Source organism: Neodiprion fabricii, chromosome 4, assembly GCF_021155785.1.
Source record: "Neodiprion fabricii isolate iyNeoFabr1 chromosome 4, iyNeoFabr1.1, whole genome shotgun sequence".
NCBI classification, from domain to species: Eukaryota; Metazoa; Arthropoda; class Insecta; order Hymenoptera; family Diprionidae; genus Neodiprion; species Neodiprion fabricii.
Window position 1 is genome coordinate 32,033,389 of NC_060242.1, and position 20,969 is coordinate 32,054,357.

A 20,969-nucleotide genomic window follows, 5' to 3' on the forward strand; every position below is an offset into this window, starting at 1 on the left:
GCGCAGGTCATATGACAGCTTGGAGGACCAGTGAAATAAGTTTGGCGGAAAATAGTCTGGGAAGTGAAATTTTTTCGTCATCCTCCAAGCCTTGTAGTGTTTACACTTTACTTCCCACTTCGCGAACCGACGCTAATGGCAATCAAACGGTTATAAAGTTTGTGCCCCCCCACTTTTGTGCTTAAAAAATCAGTGGTCTCGTGCCGTGCAACAGCCGGAGCTACGATACTCCTTTTACAACAGCCGTGCTGACAAAAACGGGAGTGCTTTTTCACTTCACGCGTCATCCTCAGTCCGCGGAGATGGAACCGTCCTCCGAAATAGCGGAATGGTACCGTGGAAGATCGATCTTTATTACCGGAGCAACAGGATTCGTTGGAAAAGTGTTGGTCGAGAAGCTTTTGCGTTCCTGCCCGGACATCGGAACGATTTTTTTGTTGATCCGTGACAAGAAGGACACGTCCTCTCGAGACCGTGTCGAGCAGTTACTGTCGACGCGTTTGTTCGACGAGATTCGAACCGCTCAAGCAAGTCCGAGAGACAGACTCGTCGCTATTCCAGGGGATGTTGGCGTTCCAGGCCTGGGAATAACCGACGAAGACAGGCGGCTTCTGCAGGAAACAGTTTCGGTGGTTTTTCACGTCGCAGCGACGGTGAGATTCACGGAGCCTCTGCGAAAAGCGGTGGCCATTAACATCGAGGGCACCAAGGCGGTACTCCAGCTCTCTCAGGGGATGAAAAACCTCCACGCCATTGTCCACGTATCCACGGCTTACGCGAACTGCGGCAACCCCGTCATCCATGAACGCATCTATCCGCCACCGATGGACTTGTATAAGGTGCGGCACTGCGTGGCTGGCCTCGATGACGAGCTTTTGGACCTAATCACACCCAGGTGAATGTGGTTGCGTTTTCTGTATGGTTCTTGGTGCTTGGTTCCAAGTATAATATCCGCATCGAATACAAACGTGGAAAAAATGTGCACACGATTCACGTGGTGAAATGGCTTATAGTGCACGTCTGCTTATTTACGGTTGAGGCATAAATCCATGTAGATCAACAACGCTTCCGAGACATACGCTGAGCGTCACGTACGTAAAGTTGGCCCACCCACCGCGGATTTTCAAATTTTTTTATGGCTTGGTTTGGTGGCGTTTCATAGTCCAACTTTAAGGTTTGATGGCAAATAATTTGTTCAAAATTTTTCTTATGGAGTTATACCCCCTTGCCCGCTCCCTCGTGTTGGAACGAATCATCTGAAATCCCGAAAAAAGTGTTGTAATATTAGAATTTCAAATCTGGGACGTTGACGAATCGACGACAAAGCTTGGGGAGAAATCCGTAATAAGTCGTAATGGCGGGTACCTGAATGCCGAGTCAGCGAAAGATGCGAGGCGTGATTTTGCGAATGGTCTTTCTTAGGGACATTTCTTTTTTCGAAAATCCTTATGGAATATTTTATTTCAATTTTTTTTACGAAATTACGAGTCTCCGCCGTGAATGAACTTTTTCCGAGCCACCTCCAAAAAATGCAAAAAGCTTGAAAATCCGAGGTGGGAGGGACAACTTTACAATAGGTTGACGCGTATTTTACTTTGGTTTGATGTTTTATTCGAAGGTTGATTGGTAAGCTCCCCAATACTTACACATTCACCAAAGCTATAGCGGAACACTTAGTCGCAGAGCATTCGACTCGATTGCCAATTGTTGTGGTGCGGCCTTCCATCGTCTTAGCCTCGTGGAAGGAACCGGTTCCAGGATGGACTGACGGTTACAATGGCCCAACTTTGGCGGTGATTGGTACTGGCAAGGGATTGGTGAACAGTATTTACGGGAAGAAGGAGCTTGTGGCTGATCTGATACCCGTCGACGTGTGCGTCAATCTTCTCGTAGCTGCCGCATGGGAAATCGGTATGTTCTTCCTAGCAGTCGATTTTTTTTGCTTGTAGCTGTGGGTTTCCATGGGTAAAACTTCACCGTTGCTAGCTTTCGATCTCTCACATTCTATATTACCTAAGGACACATACAGTGACGTGGATTTTTCCCGCTCCTCGGTCACTCGGAGAAAATGACCGAGAACTTACCGCGTGCACAATAATTTGGCGTCGACGATGTACCATGGATCTAAAACAATATCGCGAAGTTTTGTTGGGCGCCTGGTGTGATCAACACGCCTCGAAATCATTAATGCGCTATACCACGGGCATATGCTCGATAGCTCACTAGCGCGGAGAGGGGAAGGGTAATTTTTGGAGAGAGAGAGACACTCGAAATACACATGCTACTTAACAAAAGAAGTAAAATAAAATCTTATATTCCACGATAGCGGTGATACAAAAACAAAAAAAAAATAATCCAAAAGTCGCTCATCGCGATTCTAAAAGTAAACAGAAAATCACTCGTAACCTACTCTATTTCTTACTCTACTGAGCTCGCGGCTACCTAACTAAAATGCCACTCAACCATCACAAAATCACCATACGCTATTCTTAATTTGCAAATTCGCCGTTTCTTCTCCACAGCAATAATTGCTTAAGACCAAAACTGAAACTACTTTCTCGACGGTGCGTCGTCGGGCTACCGAACAGACGGCGTCCTCAACCTTACCCGAGATCTCACCCGACTCGGAGCTTCGACGCTACCGCGAGCTGCCCTAAATCTAAACGTGACAACATAACTTAACCTCAAGCTTATTTCAACTAAACAAATCCGCAGCGCCACTATATTTCAGACGCAACCAAAACTCAATACTCGAACTTCTCGTCTCAACCGCTACTCAACGCAACGGCAATTTCGACTATTCATCACCTCAACTCGACTAAACACTATCTTAAATAAACGGCAACTTAACTAAGCGCAAGCACCACTAAATGTAACTTCAACTAAACACAATCTCAAGGTAACACAACTCAATTAACATTATCTTAACTAAACGGGTACGGAACAAAGCGCAAGTGCAACTAAACGTAACCTAAACTGTACGCTATCGCAACGCATCCGAAATCAAACCTTCTCAAAATCCTCGAAAACGTTATTCGCTAATCCGAGCACTCCAATTCGGCACTTCCCGACCTACTCGAGAGGTGACACTGAAAAACCCGATAACGCGGCTCGACCCGGTACAGCTGAATTCGGCTATACTTAATTTCAAAAACAAGAGAGACTCAACTAAAACCCGTGACTCTGCTCAACTTTCTCAAGAACTCAAAATTTACTCTACTATAACACGCGTACTCAGGCTACGGTCATCAAGCAAAAGAATCGGCAAAAGAATTTCGAGTACTTTTCTACAACGCAAATCCAAAACGGCTATCCGTTACTCGGCAAGCCTTTTCGTAATTGGGCTCGAAATTCAATCGCGGGGATTGAAGCAATGCTTACCTTCTACATCCTTATAACCCCCTTTCCATTCCCCTCACGATTTTTGGGCGACTCCATTACTTCGCTAAACTCCCCAAAACGCGACTAATTATCACCACCGCCAGAACTAGAGTGGTTTCAAAAACCTATGACCTGCCGCAACACGGATCTCGATACGCCATCCCATACGTGATGCACGTGACCTACAAGAATACGCAATAATCGATCCGTCATCGATTTCGTCGATTGCGCAACTCGACGCGCACCTTTAATAGCATCGCTGCGCAGAACTTGACGCTAGATCGCAATCTCGTCCTCCGCGCAACTCCATGACGACTTGGTGGTGAGCGTGGTGCTCCCTCGTCGCTAGTCGGTCCGTCGCAAGTTCGCTACTCAATTGTTGGCGGGGTGTAGGGGGAGAGGCTGCGGCGCGCCGGCCGCCAGCGGGAATCGCGTCCACCTTGGATTCCCGCGATGCGGGGATCAGCGTCGGCCCACCCTCCGCAGCCTCGACATCCGTCCTTCGCAATTGTCGCTAGTCCGCCTCGCCGCAATTTCCTCGAATTCGGTGCTGACTTCTGCCTGATGCCGGTGTAACTCGAAAAATAAAAAAAACCTGAAATATCTTACGCTATTCGCTAAGGTGTCCCCTCTCGTAGTTTCGGATGCGTGACTCCAGTCCTAGCGCTCTTTTGCAAAGACTTCGCGACTCAATTGCGAAAATTCCTAAATTTTGGTTTCGCCCAGGGTTCAAGGATCCTCTTGTAACGGGCATCAAAAATGCCACGTTACAATACATAATACAGTAGATGGTAATAGTAACGGTTGGATGCTGAAAGATAACTTTAATTGCTTCTCCCCCTGGGTCCGATCGTCTTAATTTGAGCGATGGCTTGGTGCGTACGCGTGATCACTTTTTATGTTTTATCAGGGAGCAGAGAAAATACGAGACTCGTACCGGATCTACGCGTATACAATTGTGTCTCCAGACCATTCAGTCCCATTACGTGGGGCTTGTTTACAGAGGAAGTCAATGATTGTGAGACGAAATATGCCCCAAGTGACGTCTTCATGATTCCAAATTTCACGATGACTGATTGCAGAATGACGCACATAGTGAGCGACGTCTTGAGGCAGATACCCGCTAGTTTGGCAGATTACCTCACCTGGATGTCGGGTGGAAAACCGAGGTGAGTGACATATACTGAAATACTGGGGCAATTATGACGGGGATAATTGAAAATTGAAATCGATTGTTTGCAGACTTCGCGCGTACCAAAAAAAGATTCACGATGTGAGCGAATCATTCGAATTCTTCACAACACACGAATGGGAATTTGAGTCAACAAATATCAAGCTATTGAGGGATCGGATGTCGCACGTCGATCGGGAAACCTTCAATATTGACATGTCGAAGATAGAATGGAGGAAGTTTATATACAATTACTTTATGGGCATTCGGCGAAATGTCTTGTGCGAGAAAGATAGTACTCTCGAACACGGCAGAAAGATGATTGCTAGGAAAGTGCTGATAGCGAAGATCAGCCTCTCGAGCATCCTCGTCGGCATCCTATTCGGTGTCATTAGGTTTTATGAATTTTCGTTCCAAGATATTCCGTGAATCATTTGCAATTTTAGGAAAATATATTCAACCTCATTGTCAGATTGGTCAAGTCCCGTATGCTCGTTGATACAAATCTATTCATTGTCAATTACAAGTATGTATGAATATTGAAAAATTGTATTTTCATTTCGAAACATCTGAAAACCGGGACGATAAAAAAAAAAAAAATGCTTGAAAAAATTGAGAAAAATCTGAAATGTTTGGAATCAAAAATACAGTTTCTGACAACGCTTTGAGATTCAAGAAGAAGATCCTTTTCAAAATCATTTTAAATATTCGTACATAATTGAGCGGTTGAATAAATAAAAAATGGGTGCGTGTACTTATGTAAGCGCGTGAGAAGTTATACTTCTTTGGCATCTTTGAAAAACAATAAAACAAATAACGGATGTCTTACATTATATTTAAATAATCTGTTAAATTTTTGTCACGAACTTCTTATCAAATGTTCTATTAAATTTATTTCTTCATTTTGTAAATATTAAAAAACCAATAATTAATATTCAACATTGATAATTTAATAATAATATTTAGTATTAATTATATTAAGTAATGATATTTTAATTTATATCAATAGATAATACATACGGATAACTAACCTCAATCATATTGGAGCACTTGAAAAAGTATTTCAGCACAATTTTTTCACTAATATTCACAAATAGTAAATAATATTAATCCAAATATTCAATTTAAATCACTACTGAATATATTTTATTGCCACATATATAATTCGCACTTGTATGAAAATAACACACGTGTTGTGACTGTAAAAACTAAAACCATGTGGATAAATATTTAGCTTTTTTTCGAGACTTAATGCATTCGGTTGAGCGGGCAACTTCATCCTGTTAATTTTGTGTTACTGTGATGCGCGCGCATGAATTCGGTTGAGTGGGCAACTTCATCCTGTTAATTTTGTGTTACAGTGATGCGCGCGCATCCTGAAATTTCACTCTCATCAGTTTTTCATAACGCGCCTAAAGAAGTATAACTTCAAAAATTTAAAAAAAATCAGGGTACTGTTTCAGAATTGGGACAAATGCAGAATTTTTTTTTAAACAAAATGAGAAACGGTGAGGGTCGGACGTTGGTTGGTTTACATGGACTTGCCCATATGCTCGTGCATGTGAATATAAATCGTCACAAAAAGTTGTTTGCGCAGAATGCGTATCGAACCGTCGAAGATACAATTTACTCTCCCGAAAAAATTGCGATAAATGTACCGAGTTAATTGGCTGCTAAAATTGCTACGTACTAGCTGTTTGTCACGCAAGCGCTGAAATAAGATATTTCGAACGTAACCGCAAAGATTAGATATTTCTGACATAACTCCTAAGATAAGCTGTTCCTAACGTAACTGATGAGATAAGCCCTTTGGCTTAGCAGGTATCGATCTACGAAAATTTTCAATTATACATAAATTACATTATAGCGAAAATAGTTGGCGATCCGTCATTATCAAGTATCGGGGGCAAAACGAGATCAGCTAATTAGCGACACTTCTTTGAAACGATTAGAAAAGAATATTTCACAAAAGTATGTCTCAGCAAATGTACGCATGCACCAACAATATGTTATGTAGGTTTGTGAAAGACAAGAAATGCAACGACATGCTGGCTTATTAGTAACAATAAACTAATTTTAACGTTGCCTCTAAACAATACATGCAGCGAGAAAGGTGTTAAGGCCTTCTTACAAAGAAAATGAACCATCAAGATACATTATGCACGTATGATAGGGTCAATCAATGGCGCGATCAATGTAATTCCCTTACCAGCAGCGCGAGGAGTAAATCATCGCAGTTTGATTTCGATCTTGCTGCCTGTTCGAATTTCAACCTTCGATTTAATTTCATTCGCTTCTTACCACAGCAATCGTTGTTCTCTTTTAATAATGAGTATTTGTGACGTCTTAGGTATAATTATTCACCTCATGATTTTATCCCGCATACACATGTGTATTATAACCTATCGCACATAGTATCGAATATGAGAGTGCGCAATACGTATTAATGACCATTAACAATTTAATATATTTATATTTCTACTACCTCCGGTATGATCGAACCTACCGTGAGAAATTCGGTACCTCTGGGTCGTAAAAATTTTTACGTTCAGTCGCTTTAGTATCTATCATTGACTGAAAATTGCAAAGGTCGGTGGGTCAAGGATTGTTCCTACGTACAAGATCCGGCATATAGAATTTCCAAATTCTGAGTTTAAATTCGTAATCATGCAGCTATTCTAAACACTAACGCTGCGATCTTGAAGTTTCGAATGAACAAGAGGTGAGAAGTACTGTGCGTCCTAAATAGGTTGAATAACTAGCTTTCTTTGAGTCATAGCTTCATCAATATGCGCCATGGAGAAATCTCACTTATATCCCTTAATATCATACATCATCATCATACATGATGCACCATACATAGTATTACAGTCCGAAACCAAATTTCGGACGTTCGGATGTTCGGATGTTCAGAAAGTGACGTCACCCAAAATTTTTTTTCTCTTGACGTCATCGATATATAGTACTCGACAGCGAAAATCAGCTAGCCGAATCACTCAGTCTGGAAACAACCGCGCAGTAGATCGGACGTATGAGAACCGCGCTCCGCAGATTTCGAGTACCGGGTACTCTACCTCCTGGATCCTGCGCCCCGGGTCCGCTTCCTGGTGCAACTCGAATTCCAGGACAAGCGTTCCGTGGTTTCTACGCTCCAGGTCCTTTATGTGCTGAATTTCGACCTCCAGGAGAAATGCTCCGTGGTTCCTCGCTATATTCCATATTCTTCCAGATATAGCCGAAGAATTAGATCTTGACATTCTGATAAACGAATCCATCAACCTCAACAACTGTAGAAAGGAAACTTTCGGTACATCAAGGTGAAACAAAAGTGCACTTTGTGTACAAGAGACTGAGAAGCTTAAGGGTGTTATTTATCGCTAGTCGACCCCTCTTCCCCCTCACACGCACACACACACACACACACCTTGCACTCAGCTTCACACTTCGGAAATGAACGTTCAACCGCGTCTAGTCTTAATCAGCAGTTTTGGCAATGTAATTTTTTGCATCACCATTGATAGTCACGCTATTACACTGTACTTCCCACTTCGCGAACCGACGCTATTGGCAATCAAACGGTTATAAAGTTTGTGCCCCCCCACTTTTGTGCTTAAAAACTCAGTGGTCTCGTGCCGTGCACCAGCCGGAGCTACGATACTCCTTTTACAACAGCCGTGCTGACAAAAACGGGAGTGCTTTTTCACTTCACGCGTCATCCTCAGTCCGCGGAGATGGAGCCGTCCTCCGAAATAGCGGAATGGTACCGTGGAAGATCGATCTTTATTACCGGAGCAACAGGATTCGTTGGAAAAGTGTTGGTCGAGAAGCTTTTGCGTTCCTGCCCGGACATCGGAACGATTTTTTTGTTGATCCGTGACAAGAAGGACACGTCCTCTCGAGACCGTGTCGAGCAGTTACTGTCGACGCGTTTGTTCGACGAGATTCGAACCGCTCAAGCAAGTCCGAGAGACAGACTCGTCGCTATTCCAGGGGATGTTGGCGTTCCAGGCCTGGGAATAACCGACGAAGACAGGTGGCTTCTGCAGGAAACAGTTTCGGTGGTTTTTCACGTCGCAGCGACGGTGAGATTCACGGAGCCTCTGCGAAAAGCGGTGGCCATTAACATCGAGGGCACCAAGGCGGTACTCCAGCTCTCTCAGGGGATGAAAAACCTCCACGCCATTGTCCACGTATCCACGGCTTACGCGAACTGCGGCAACCCCGTCATCCATGAACGCATCTATCCGCCACCGATGGACTTGTATAAGGTGCGGCACTGCGTGGCTGGCCTCGATGACGAGCTTTTGGACCTAATCACACCCAGGTGAATGTGGTTGCGTTTTCTGTATGGTTCTTGGTGCTTGGTTCCAAGTATAATATCCGCATCGAATACAAACGTGGAAAAAATGTGCACACGATTCACGTGGTGAAATGGCTTATAGTGCACGTCTGCTTATTTACGGTTGAGGCATAAATCCATGTAGATCAACAACGCTTCCGAGACATACGCTGAGCGTCACGTACGTAAAGTTGGCCCACCCACCGCGGATTTTCAAATTTTTTTATGGCTTGGTTTGGTGGCGTTTCATAGTCCAACTTTAAGGTTTGATGGCAAATAATTTGTTCAAAATTTTTCTTATGGAGTTATACCCCCTTGCCCGCTCCCTCGTGTTGGAACGAATCATCTGAAATCCCGAAAAAAGTGTTGTAATATTAGAATTTCAAATCTGGGACGTTGACGAATCGACGACAAAGCTTGGGGAGAAATCCGTAATAAGTCGTAATGGCGGGTACCTGAATGCCGAGTCAGCGAAAGATGCGAGGCGTGATTTTGCGAATGGTCTTTCTTAGGGACATTTCTTTTTTCGAAAATCCTTATGGAATATTTTATTTCAATTTTTTTTACGAAATTACGAGTCTCCGCCGTGAATGAACTTTTTCCGAGCCACCTCCAAAAAATGCAAAAAGCTTGAAAATCCGAGGTGGGAGGGACAACTTTACAATAGGTTGACGCGTATTTTACTTTGGTTTGATGTTTTATTCGAAGGTTGATTGGTAAGCTCCCCAATACTTACACATTCACCAAAGCTATAGCGGAACACTTAGTCGCAGAGCATTCGACTCGATTGCCAATTGTTGTGGTGCGGCCTTCCATCGTCTTAGCCTCGTGGAAGGAACCGGTTCCAGGATGGACTGACGGTTACAATGGCCCAACTTTGGCGGTGATTGGTACTGGCAAGGGATTGGTGAACAGTATTTACGGGAAGAAGGAGCTTGTGGCTGATCTGATACCCGTCGACGTGTGCGTCAATCTTCTCGTAGCTGCCGCATGGGAAATCGGTATGTTCTTCCTAGCAGTCGATTTTTTTTGCTTGTAGCTGTGGGTTTCCATGGGTAAAACTTCACCGTTGCTAGCTTTCGATCTCTCACATTCTATATTACCTAAGGACACATACAGTGACGTGGATTTTTCCCGCTCCTTGGTCACTCGGAGAAAATGACCGAGAACTTACCGCGTGCACAATAATTTGGCGTCGACGATGTACCATGGATCTAAAACAATATCGCGAAGTTTTGTTGGGCGCCTGGTGTGATCAACACGCCTCGAAATCATTAATGCGCTTGATAGCTCAGTACCGCGGAAAAGGGAGGGGTAATTTTTGGAGAGAGAGAGAGAGAGACACTCGAAATACACATGCTACTTAACAAAAGAAGTAAAATAAAATCTTATATTCCACGATAGCGGTGATACAAAAACAAAAAAAAAGAATCCAAAAGTCGCTCATCGCGATTCTAAAAGTAAACAGAAAATTACACGTAACCTACTCTCTTTCTTACTCTACTGAGCTCGCGGCTCCCTAACTAAAATGCCACTCAACCATCACAAAATCGCCATACGCTATTCTCAATTTGCAAATTCGCCGTTTCTTCTCCACAGCAATAATTGCTTAAGACCAAAACTAAAACTACTTTCTCGACGGTGCGTCGTTGGGCTACCGAACAGACCGCGTCCTCAACCTTATCCGAGATCTCACCCGACTCGGAGCTTCGACGCTACCGCGAGCTGCCCTAATTCTAAACGTGACAACATAACTTAACCTCAAGCTTATTTCAACTAAACAAATCCGCAGCGCCACTATATTTCAGACGCAACCAAAACTCAATACTCGAACTTCTCGTCTCAACCGCTACTCAACGCAACGGCAATTTCGACTATTCATCACCTCAACTCGACTAAACACTATCTTAAATAAACGGCAACTTAACTAAGCGCAAGCACCACTAAATGTAACTTCAACTAAACACAATCTCAAGGTAACACAACTCAATTAACATTATCTTAACTAAGCGGGTACGGAACAAAGCGCAAGCGCAACTAAACGTAACCCAAACTATACGCTATCGAAACGCATCCGAAATCAAACCTTCTCAAAATCCTCGAAAACGTTATTCGCTAATCCGAGCACTCCAATTCGGCACTTCCCGACCTACTCGAGAGGTGACACTGAAAAACCCGATAACGCGGCTCGACTCGGTACAGCTGAATTCGGCTATACTTAATTTCAAAAACGAGAGAGACTCAACTAAAACCCGTGACTCTGCTCAACTTTCTCAAGAACTCAAAATTTACTCTACTCTGACTCGCGTACTCAGGCTACGGTCATCAAGCAAAAGAATCGGCAAAAGAATTTCGAGTACTTTTCTACAACGCTAATCCAAAACGACTATCCGTTACTCGGCAAGCCTTTTCGTAATTATGCCCGAAATTCAATCGCGGGGATTGAAGCAATGCTTACCTTCTACATTCTTATAACCCCCTTTCCATTCCCCTCGCGATTCTTGGGCGACTCCATTACTTCGCTAAACTCCCCAAAACGCGACTAATCATCACGACCGCCAGAACTAGAGTGGTTTCAAAAACCTATGACCTGCCGCGACACGGATCTCGATACGCCATCCCATACGTGATGCACGTGACCCACAAGAATACGCAATAATCGATCCGTCATCGATTTCGTCGATTGCGCAACTCGACGCGCACCTTTAATAGCATCGCTGCGCAGAACTTGACGCTAGATCGCAATCTTGTCCTCCGCGCAACTCCATGACGACTTGGTGGTGAGCGTGGTGCTCCCTCGTCGCTAGTCGGTCCGTCGCAAGTTCGCTAGTCAATTGTTGGCGGGGTGTAGGGGGAGAGGCTGCGGCGCGCCGGCCGCCAGCGGGAATCGCGTCCACCTTGGATTCCCGCGATGCGGGGATCAGCGTCGGCCCACCCTCCGCAGCCTCGACATCCGTCCTTCGCAATTGTCGCCAGTCCGCCTCGCCGCAATTTCCTCGAATTCGGTGCTGACTTCTGCCTGATGCCGGTGTAACTCGAAAAATAAAAAAATAAAAAAAACCTGAAATATCTTACGCCATTCGCTGAGGTGTCCCCGCTCGTAGTTTCGGATGCGTGACTCCAGTCCTGGCGCTCTTTTGCAAAGACTTCGCGACTCAATTGCGAAAATTCCTAAATTTTGGTTCCGCCCAGCGTTCAAGGATCCTTTTTTAACGGGCATCAATAATGCCACGTTACAATACATAATACAGTAGATGGTAATAGTAACGGTTGGATGCTGAAAGATAACTTTGCTTCTCCCCCTGGGTCCGATCGTCTCAATTTGAGCGATGGCTTGGTGCGTACGCGTGATCACTTTTTATGTTTTATCAGGGAGCAGAGAAAATACGAGACTCGTACCGGATCTACGCGTATACAATTGTGTCTCCAGACCATTCAGTCCCATTACGTGGGCCTTCTTTACAGAGGAAGTCAATGATTGTGAGACGAAATATGCCCCAAGTGACGTCTTCATGATTCCAAGTCTCACGATGACTGATTGCAGAATGACGCAAATAGTGAGCGACGTCTTGAGGCAGATACCCGCTGGTTTGGCAGATTACCTCACCTGGATGTCGGGTGGAAAACCGAGGTGAGTGACATATACTGAAATACTGGGGCAATTATGACGGGGATAATTGAAAATTGAAATCGATTGTTTGCAGACTTCGCGCGTACCAAAAAAAGATTCATGATGTGAGCGATTCATTAGAATTCTTCACAACACACGAATGGGAATTTGAGTCAACAAATATCAAGCTATTGAGGGATCGGATGTCGCACGTCGATCGGGAAACCTTCAATAGTGACATGTCGAAGATAGAATGGAGGAAGTATATCTACAATTACTTTATGGGCATTCGGCGATATGTCTGGTGCGAGAAAGATAGTACTCTCGAACACGCCAGAAAGATGATTGCCAGGAAAGTGCTGATAGCGAAGATCATCCTCTCGAGCATCCTCGTCGGCATCCTATTCGGTGTCATTAGGTTTTATGAATTTTAGTTCCAAGATATTCCGTGAATCGTTTGCAATTTTTTGAAAATATATTCAACCTCGTTGTCAGATTAGTCAAGTCCCGTATGCTCGTTGATACAAATCTATTCATTGTCAATTACAAGTATGTATGAATACTAAAAAATTGTATTTCAATTTCGAAACATCTGAAAACCGGGACGATAAAAAAAAAAAAAATGCTTGAAAAAATTGAGAAAAATCTGAAATGTTTGGAATCAAAAATACAGTTTCTGACAACGCTTTGATATTCAAGAAGAATCATTTAAATATTCGTACATAGTTGAGCGGTTGAACAAAAAATCTTTAAAAAATCAGGGTACTGTTTCAGAATTGGGACAAATGCAGAATTTTTTTTTAAACAAAATTAGAAACGGTGAAAATTGCAAAGGTCGGTGGGTCAAGGATTGTTCCTACGTACAAGATCCGGCATTTAGAATTTCCAAATTCTGAGTTTAAATTCGTAATCATGCAGCTACTCTAAACACTGACGCTGCGATCTTGAAGTTTCGAATGAACAAGAGGTGAGAAGTACTGTGCGTCCTAAATAGGTTGAATAACTAGCTTTCTTTGAGTCATAGTCATCAATATGCGCCATGGAGAAATCTCACTTATATCCCTTAATATCATACATCATCATCATACATGATGCACCATACATAGTATTACAGTCCGAAACCAAATTTCGGACGTTCGGATGTACGGATGTTCAGAAAGTGACGTCACCCAAAATTTTTTTTCTCTTGACGTCATCGATATATAGTACTCGACAGCGAAAATCAGCTAGCCGAATCACTCAGTCTGGAAACAACCGCGTAGTAGAGCGGACGTATGAGAACCGCGCTCCGCAGATTTCGAGTACCGGGTACTCTACCTCCCGGATCCTGCGCCACGGGTCCGCTTCCTGGTGCAACTCGAATTCCAGGACAAGCGTTCCGTGGTTTCTACGCTCCAGGTCCTTTATGTGCTGAATTTCGACCTCCAGGAGAAATGCTCCGTGGTTCCTCGCTATATTCCATATTCTTCCAGATATAGCCGAAGAATTAGATCTTGACATTCTGATAAACGAATCCATCAACCTCAACAACTGTAGAAAGGAAACTTTCGGTACATCAAGGTGAAACAAAAGTGCACTTTGTGTACAAGAGACTGAGAAGCTTAAGGGTGTTATTTATCGCTAGTCGACCCCTCATCCCCCTCACACGCACACACACACACACACCTTGCACTCAGCTTCACACTTCGGAAATGAACGTTCAACCGCGTCTAGTCTTAATCAGCAGTTTTGGCAATGTAATTTTTTGCATCACCATTAATAGTCGCGCTATTACACTGTACTTCCCACTTCGCGAACCGACGCTATTGGCAATCAAACGGTTATAAAGTTTGTGCCCCCCCACTTTTGTGCTTAAAAACTCAGTGGTCTCGTGCCGTGCACCAGCCGGAGCTACGATACTCCTTTTACAACAGCCGTGCTGACAAAAACGGGAGTGCTTCTTCACTTCACGCGTCATCCTCAGTCCGCGGAGATGGAGCCGTCCTCCGAAATAGCGGAATGGTACCGTGGAAGATCGATCTTTATTACCGGAGCAACAGGATTCGTTGGAAAAGTGTTGGTCGAGAAGCTTTTGCGTTCCTGCCCCGACATCGGAACGATCTTTTTGTTGATCCGTAACCAGAAGGTCACACGAAAAATAAAATATTCACAATGGAGTTAGTCCCTACTCGGTGTTATTAGCTTCAATTAAGTTTGGTTCTAAAATGTTCGCAAATAATTTGCGGTTTTTTGAAAATGTAATAAATCCCAGATTAATCAAGTCCAGTATGCTGGTTTGTATTTGACCACGAATATCTCTTTTCCGTGCTTTGTAACTAGGATATCGTAAAACACGCGTATGTGAAATATCGTGAGAATAAATTTTGAATTCTACTTTCAAGAACACTGTATTGGAATCGAACCTTACGTTTCAGATTGATATTATTTCAGTTCACACCATCCATCATCTCAAAACTTTAACGGGTCAACTGGTATTTCATCATGTACTCGTATACGTCTAAAAAAACAAACCGTTCCGATCTGGTATTGTATCATGTATAATTCGAATAACTTATTCAAATTTTAACCGATTCCCATAAAAATTGATGTGCAACCGTTTTTTGGAATGCTGTATCGAAATATAGCCTCGGAATGATGAAATTCAAAATGTGAGTCTCAAAGTGGCGTTAGTAAGAATGGTAATTTTTTCAGTAACTTTGATAAAATTCGAATTTGTGGCCTGCGAGCGGTGTCATTGGATAAGTATCTCTTTAACCGTTTCCAGTTATTACTCCCGTAGTTGACTGGTGAAGTCACGGAAAAATCGGCGAACGAATTTCAGGCACAAGTCGATAACGCAAATCCGTAATGGCTATCCGTTACTCGGCAAGCCTTTACTCAATTAGTCTCGGAAATCGGTCGCGAGGATATAAGCAGCGCTTAACGTTCCACATCCAGGCCACGAATTCTCCAACACCCTCGTGTTTCTTTGGCAACATCGTCGCAACAATCCACGCAAATGCTAAAAATTCGAAATCGTCAGACGGTCTCTGCCGTGCCAGGTCGCCAGAACAATAGTGATTTCAAAATTGACGACCTGCCGCAACACCGATCTCGGTACGCTGCTTCCTACGTGACGTCATACCCGCAAGAATAGGCAACAATTGATCCGTCATCGATCTCGTAGATTGCGCAACTCGACGGGCGCCGTTTTTAATATAATAATACTGTAATATAATAAACGCGTTGTTTTATTCAGAGTTTTGAACAGTTCTTTATTAAACCTGCAAACAATACGTAGCGGTATGATAGATATGAATAAGGAGAGAAAACAATTCTGTTAGGATGGTGGTTTGATCCCGTAAGGCACTTACGCAAAAATTGGAAATCTTGGCATGTAAGTTGTGGCAGCGTTACGCCTGCAAAATTTACGTTCAATAAATGGCTGGCATTTAAGTATACGCGGTTTCCACACGTTAGGCGTTTCAATGTACAGTATAAATGTATCCAAGATAACGTATTTTACACAAGACTCCGAAAATAGAGAGCGTACACAGACTTCAAGGACGTCAAGATTATGTCACTTTTAAAAATAATTAATCGACGCCGTGCTTGATATCCGTCATAAGAACCCAGCGTAACTGATTCTACTTATAATAGCTTATACCTAAAAGATATTTGGATTCTTGATACCTAACTTCTTAAGGATTCTTGATTGAGACTGTTCAACGTTTTGTATACTTCAATGAACAGGTATTTTACTCACACCCATTCCGCAATGAGTTTGAATAAAATGCTTGTTTTTCCCGGGATGATCAAATAGCAAGTTTTCATTGTAGTATTTCTCTGCACATGTATCAACGTATTCAAATCCAACTAATAGTAAAAGTCAAGAAATTCAACGATTTGCTTGCTTATCACTATAAGCTCGTCATTGCTCTACGATCATGAATTTGATCATCATGCGTAACAAATCATACTTATTGTTAGCCAATGTGTAACATATATGGGCTGCATGATTGCATTGAAAAAAATGTTGCGAGGTCTTGTGAATCTACAGTGATTTCAGACCAAAAATAATCAGAACGACATCTCGTTTGCTTTCGATTAAAGAATTGATCCATACGTGAATTGTCAGGCAAGTATATCAATTGAACTCAACGTATAATTATATCCGAGGACGACACATCATTTTTATGATTGTTCAGCGAATAAAGTGTTTCTTCTCAAATTAAACGTTTAGACTATAATGCGAGGCTCACAAACTCAACCCGAAGTACCTACTTCAATTTACGGTGGTGTGTTGACTGTGTATATGCTTTGTATATATGTTTTTCGGATTCCAAACGGATGAATCGAATTAACGGTTCGGTGAAAAATCGAGCATTTGATTTATCGAAGTGAATTATTTTCGTTAAATAAACAAAGTGTTGATACATCTAATTGTAAGTAAAATTAAAAACGCGTTTTTGTTCGTTCATATTTGAGATGGCCTTCTTTGTTACACAAGTATTTGCCAACAACTGGATTTAATTATATAGTTTTGATCTGTACACTGGCGTATGAAACTTTTAGCATAAATCCTCAAACTTGGAGCGTATCCTACAGTGATAACTGTCGTTAGAGCGAAGAAATATCGGATTTCTTCAACATGTAATTCGTTTTACGAGTCAACACTTGCGAGCCGTTGCGTTAGCTTATTCTTTGGTAAATGAAAGTATCGACCGTAAACCATGGGCAGTGAATTAGCATGCCCGCAATGAGACACGAAGAATTTTAGCTGGATTGTACTTTGGCCGTAAGTCTCCCACCCCAAAAGAACCTAACTCGGATCAGTGAAAATATACATCAAAATTCATTAGTATACTTCTCTGAGAGGAACTAATCGCCGTATGAGGGACACCCGCACATCAGGCGTGAGTACTTAGTCGCAAGTAGCGATTCAAACAACACGACCGTCACCGAGAGTCTCGTTTCGTGGAAAATTAACACGCCGTTATCGTGCAGTCCTTTAAATTGACAAGGAATTGGCCGGTCGAGATGGCGGCTGAATCCGAGATTGCGAGATGGTATCGAGGAAAGACGGTTTTCATAACTGGGGCGACGGGTTTCATGGGTAAGGTACTCTTGGAGAAACTGCTACGATCCTGCCCGGAGATCGGACCGATCTACATCTTGGTCCGTGAGAAAAAAGACGTTCTCTCCCACGAGCGGGTCGAGAATATGCTGACATCCGATCTCTTCAACGAACTTCGGAATTTCGGGATCATCCATGGGGACAGAGTCCACGCCATTCCCGGGGACGTCAGCCTTCCAGAGCTGGGAATATCCCCCGAAGACAGACGCCTCCTTCAGGATACGGTGTCCGTGGTTTTCCACGTCGCAGCCACCGTCAGATTCGACGAGCACCTCCGACTCGCTGTGGCGATGAATTTCGAGGGCACCAAAGCAGTGCTACAGCTTTGTCAAGGGATGGCGCAACTTGCTGCCATAGTCCACGTCTCCACTGCCTACTCTAATTGCGACCTTTCCGTTATCGAGGAGCGTGTATATCCGCCGCCTGCGAACCCTACCAAGGTCCTGCAGTGCGTCGCGGGACTGGACGACGATGCCTTGGATTTCGTAACGCCAAGGTAATCGATCGACAACGTCAATTCGTGTGAGACGTACGTAACATGAAATGCCGATGCAAACGTGACCGGTACAATTAACTTCGAGTTGGACTCTCACTATCACTCTGTGCAAGTGATCATCCGCAACTCACAATCATTCGTTTGATATCGCACACAAACAATTGGCTGATTCACAGCCGGACGTAGACGAATAGTTAATTGCCATTGGATGGGTATCATTATTTGCAGACTTCGCATCGGCCGTATCAATTTGCAATTAGTCAGCGACGGACTTCCGGATTCTCCGAGCCAGGAAGCTTCGTAATGGTGTTTTGTGATTATTTACAGGCTGATATACGGCCATCCAAATACCTACACTTTCACCAAAGCCCTGGCTGAGGACATCGTCGCAAAGCACTCTACCGTTCTGCCAATTGTTATCGTGAGACCTTCAATAGTGGCAGCATCTTGGAAAGAGCCGAGACCAGGATGGGTCGACAATTTCAACGGGCCAACTGCGCTCGTAGTTGGAGCAGGCAAGGGTCTGCTGACGAGCATCTACGGTCGAAAGCATGTAATAGTTGACATGATACCCGTCGACGTTTGCATTAATTTGTTCATAGCTGCCGCTTGGGAGATGGGTAAGCTATCGAAATTGTAATACGCAAAAAGCCAATCACCGGTCGTAATTTTAAATGAGAACTGACGTTTTTCCCCGCTTTTTTTGCAATTCATAATGTCGAAGCTCGGTACAAGTACATAATGGATACATGAAGAGAAACAGTATATTTTCGAAATTTTTAAGGTACGAGGAAGAGTAGCAAGCTTGTATCGGATATCCGCGTCTACAACTGCGTCTCTGGTCCATTTAATCCGTTAACATGGAACGATTTTATAACACACATGACTCCCTGTGGAACAAATTATGCGATGAGTGACACGATCTCGCCACCCGATATCGTTATGACGTCATCAAGAATCAGACACGCATTCAGGACATTTTTTTATCAATCGATAGTTGCCCACGTGGGAGACTTTATCATTCGGTCTTCAGGCGGTAAGCCAAAGTAAGTTTCTCTACGGCAATAAAAATTCCCCCTAAATACAGATGGCCTTTTTCCAGACTGAAACACTATCAACAAAAATTGAATCACATGGTCTCATTACTCGAGTTTTTTACCACGCACGAATGGGAGTTCAAAGCGAACAATGTTAAGCAGCTAAATGACCGATTAAATTCAGCCGACCAGGAAATCTTTGGTTTTGATATAAGTAAGATAAACTGGAAAGACTACGTTGTGAGCTACTACATCGGTATAAAAAAAAATGTGCTGAGAGAAGAAGACGACGCGATTCCTGCTGCTCAGAAAAGGATTGCGGCGTTTAAATTTGTGGGAAACACTTTCAAGGTTGGTCTCATGCTCTCTATCAGTATGTATTTATTGAGATATTACAATTTGTCGAAGTTTCGAAAAATCAGGTAACTTACAAAATGTTGACAAAATCAACCTTCAAGAATTCAATACGATGCTTTCTTGTATCCCTGCTTTGTTAACATACAGAATGCATTATTTGCATTTATTTATTGCTCTTATGTTTCCTCCTAAAGGAATGATAATGTAGATAACTATTGTTCAAAAATAAATCAACAACCACAATTATATTGATAGTAATATTTTTCCTAACATTTAGTTCGCATATCATCATACACATTTATATGTGACATGGCTACGCTGTTACGTGATTGAGTCAAGTATAATCCAGGAATCATTGATAAAATGCATCTTGAAACGAATGTGTAAAATTTGCGTTCTACATCCTTTATACGAAATTATCACATCTATCGGTTATCGACTGATATAAATGTCGCCTGAGCACAATGACGTATCCGCAAAGAGTAACGCGACTTTCGTATATTTTTTCATGATTTTATAAAGAGCCTAGGATTAGGCAGTCCCATAAAATTAGGATTGAATTGATTAATGACTAACGATAAATATTGTATTTACTGCGCGTGCACTTACTTATAATAATTAACATATGTGCTGTATGAGTATGTGTATACATATGGTTTGCATATTAATTACCTCCATATCTGTACGTGGATTATGCAGTCAGCCCTGCAGAGTTGAGTGTTGCATGCTTTTGGTTTCGCAATCCTGGTTCTTGGGTGAAGAATTTTAATGTTACACGTACATTTACCATAATGTTGTTTACACTGTTAGGCTGTTACAACGTTTGAAGTCTTCCAACGTTGATTTTATCATTCTCTTCTTGGCAAAGAGATTTCATTTACTCTAGGTAAATATAGTTTAAGCTCCATTGAACCGCGCCGCGGTAGGATAGTTAATATTTTCTACGAAGGAGGCTCAATTATTTGAAAATTTCAGGGAGACAGAAAATATTTGAATTAACGACCGTGCCCAGGGAGACAGGTGTTACTAATGTCGCAAAGCAACGAGTCGTCAGTGTTACAGACATATCTTTACCATGACGTCTCGTGCCATGTATGTATATATGTATGTACGTAATTGAAAAGTTTGCAGAATCGCGTTTTTAACCACTTAAGCCAAACGAAGTCAAGATAGATCGGGATCGTTATGCGATTCCAGGTAATTTTATTTGCTAATTCTTTTTTCTTCAACACTGTCATTTGCACATTTGAAGTGAGCGATGCTTTTGCTGATTTATTCGTAATTACAAATACACACGACAATTCGAGGTCAGCTGTATTTTCTTTAAAGAACGCCTTCATATTTTAATAAACATTGGCTCTTGTGCAGTGAAAAAAAAGAAAGAAAAAAATAAACGCTTATTCACGTCTTCGCGAATTTGTTTGTACTGAAGAATTCGTTATACCGTCAATTACGTCATCAG

The 20,969-nt window shown here is 42.7% G+C and overlaps 3 protein-coding genes across 8 annotated transcripts; all 3 read left to right on the forward strand.

Annotated features, from left to right (window-relative positions):
* Positions 1-5,197, forward strand: LOC124180061 (fatty acyl-CoA reductase 1-like). Its single transcript, XM_046565074.1, has 4 exons — positions 1-895; positions 1,619-1,911; positions 4,292-4,550; positions 4,624-5,197. Exons 1-4 carry the CDS (start codon positions 303-305, stop codon positions 4,979-4,981), a joined length of 1,503 nt encoding a protein of 500 aa, XP_046421030.1. The 5' UTR covers positions 1-302; the 3' UTR covers positions 4,982-5,197.
* A 2,753-nt stretch (positions 5,198-7,950) lies between these two features.
* On the forward strand, positions 7,951-13,116 carry LOC124180063 (fatty acyl-CoA reductase 1-like). The gene is made up of 4 exons (XM_046565075.1): positions 7,951-8,876; positions 9,600-9,892; positions 12,264-12,522; positions 12,596-13,116. The coding sequence occupies exons 1-4, from the start codon at positions 8,284-8,286 to the stop codon at positions 12,933-12,935; spliced, it is 1,485 nt and encodes a 494-aa protein (XP_046421031.1). The 5' UTR covers positions 7,951-8,283; the 3' UTR covers positions 12,936-13,116.
* A 4,237-nt stretch (positions 13,117-17,353) lies between these two features.
* LOC124180055 (putative fatty acyl-CoA reductase CG5065) lies at positions 17,354-19,836 on the forward strand. 6 transcript variants are annotated; one of them, XM_046565057.1, is made up of 5 exons: positions 17,354-17,396; positions 17,505-18,113; positions 18,441-18,733; positions 18,898-19,159; positions 19,216-19,835. In XM_046565057.1, exons 2-5 carry the CDS (start codon positions 17,521-17,523, stop codon positions 19,574-19,576), a joined length of 1,509 nt encoding a protein of 502 aa, XP_046421013.1. In that variant the 5' UTR covers positions 17,354-17,396; positions 17,505-17,520; the 3' UTR covers positions 19,577-19,835. The 6 variants fall into 6 exon arrangements, with proteins under 6 accessions (XP_046421013.1, XP_046421010.1, XP_046421016.1 ...); XM_046565054.1 differs by having other exon boundaries at positions 17,360-17,396; positions 17,488-18,113; positions 19,216-19,836; XM_046565060.1 differs by having other exon boundaries at positions 17,360-17,396; positions 17,488-18,113; positions 18,898-19,149; positions 19,216-19,345.
* The last annotated feature ends 1,133 nt before the right edge of the window (positions 19,837-20,969 follow it).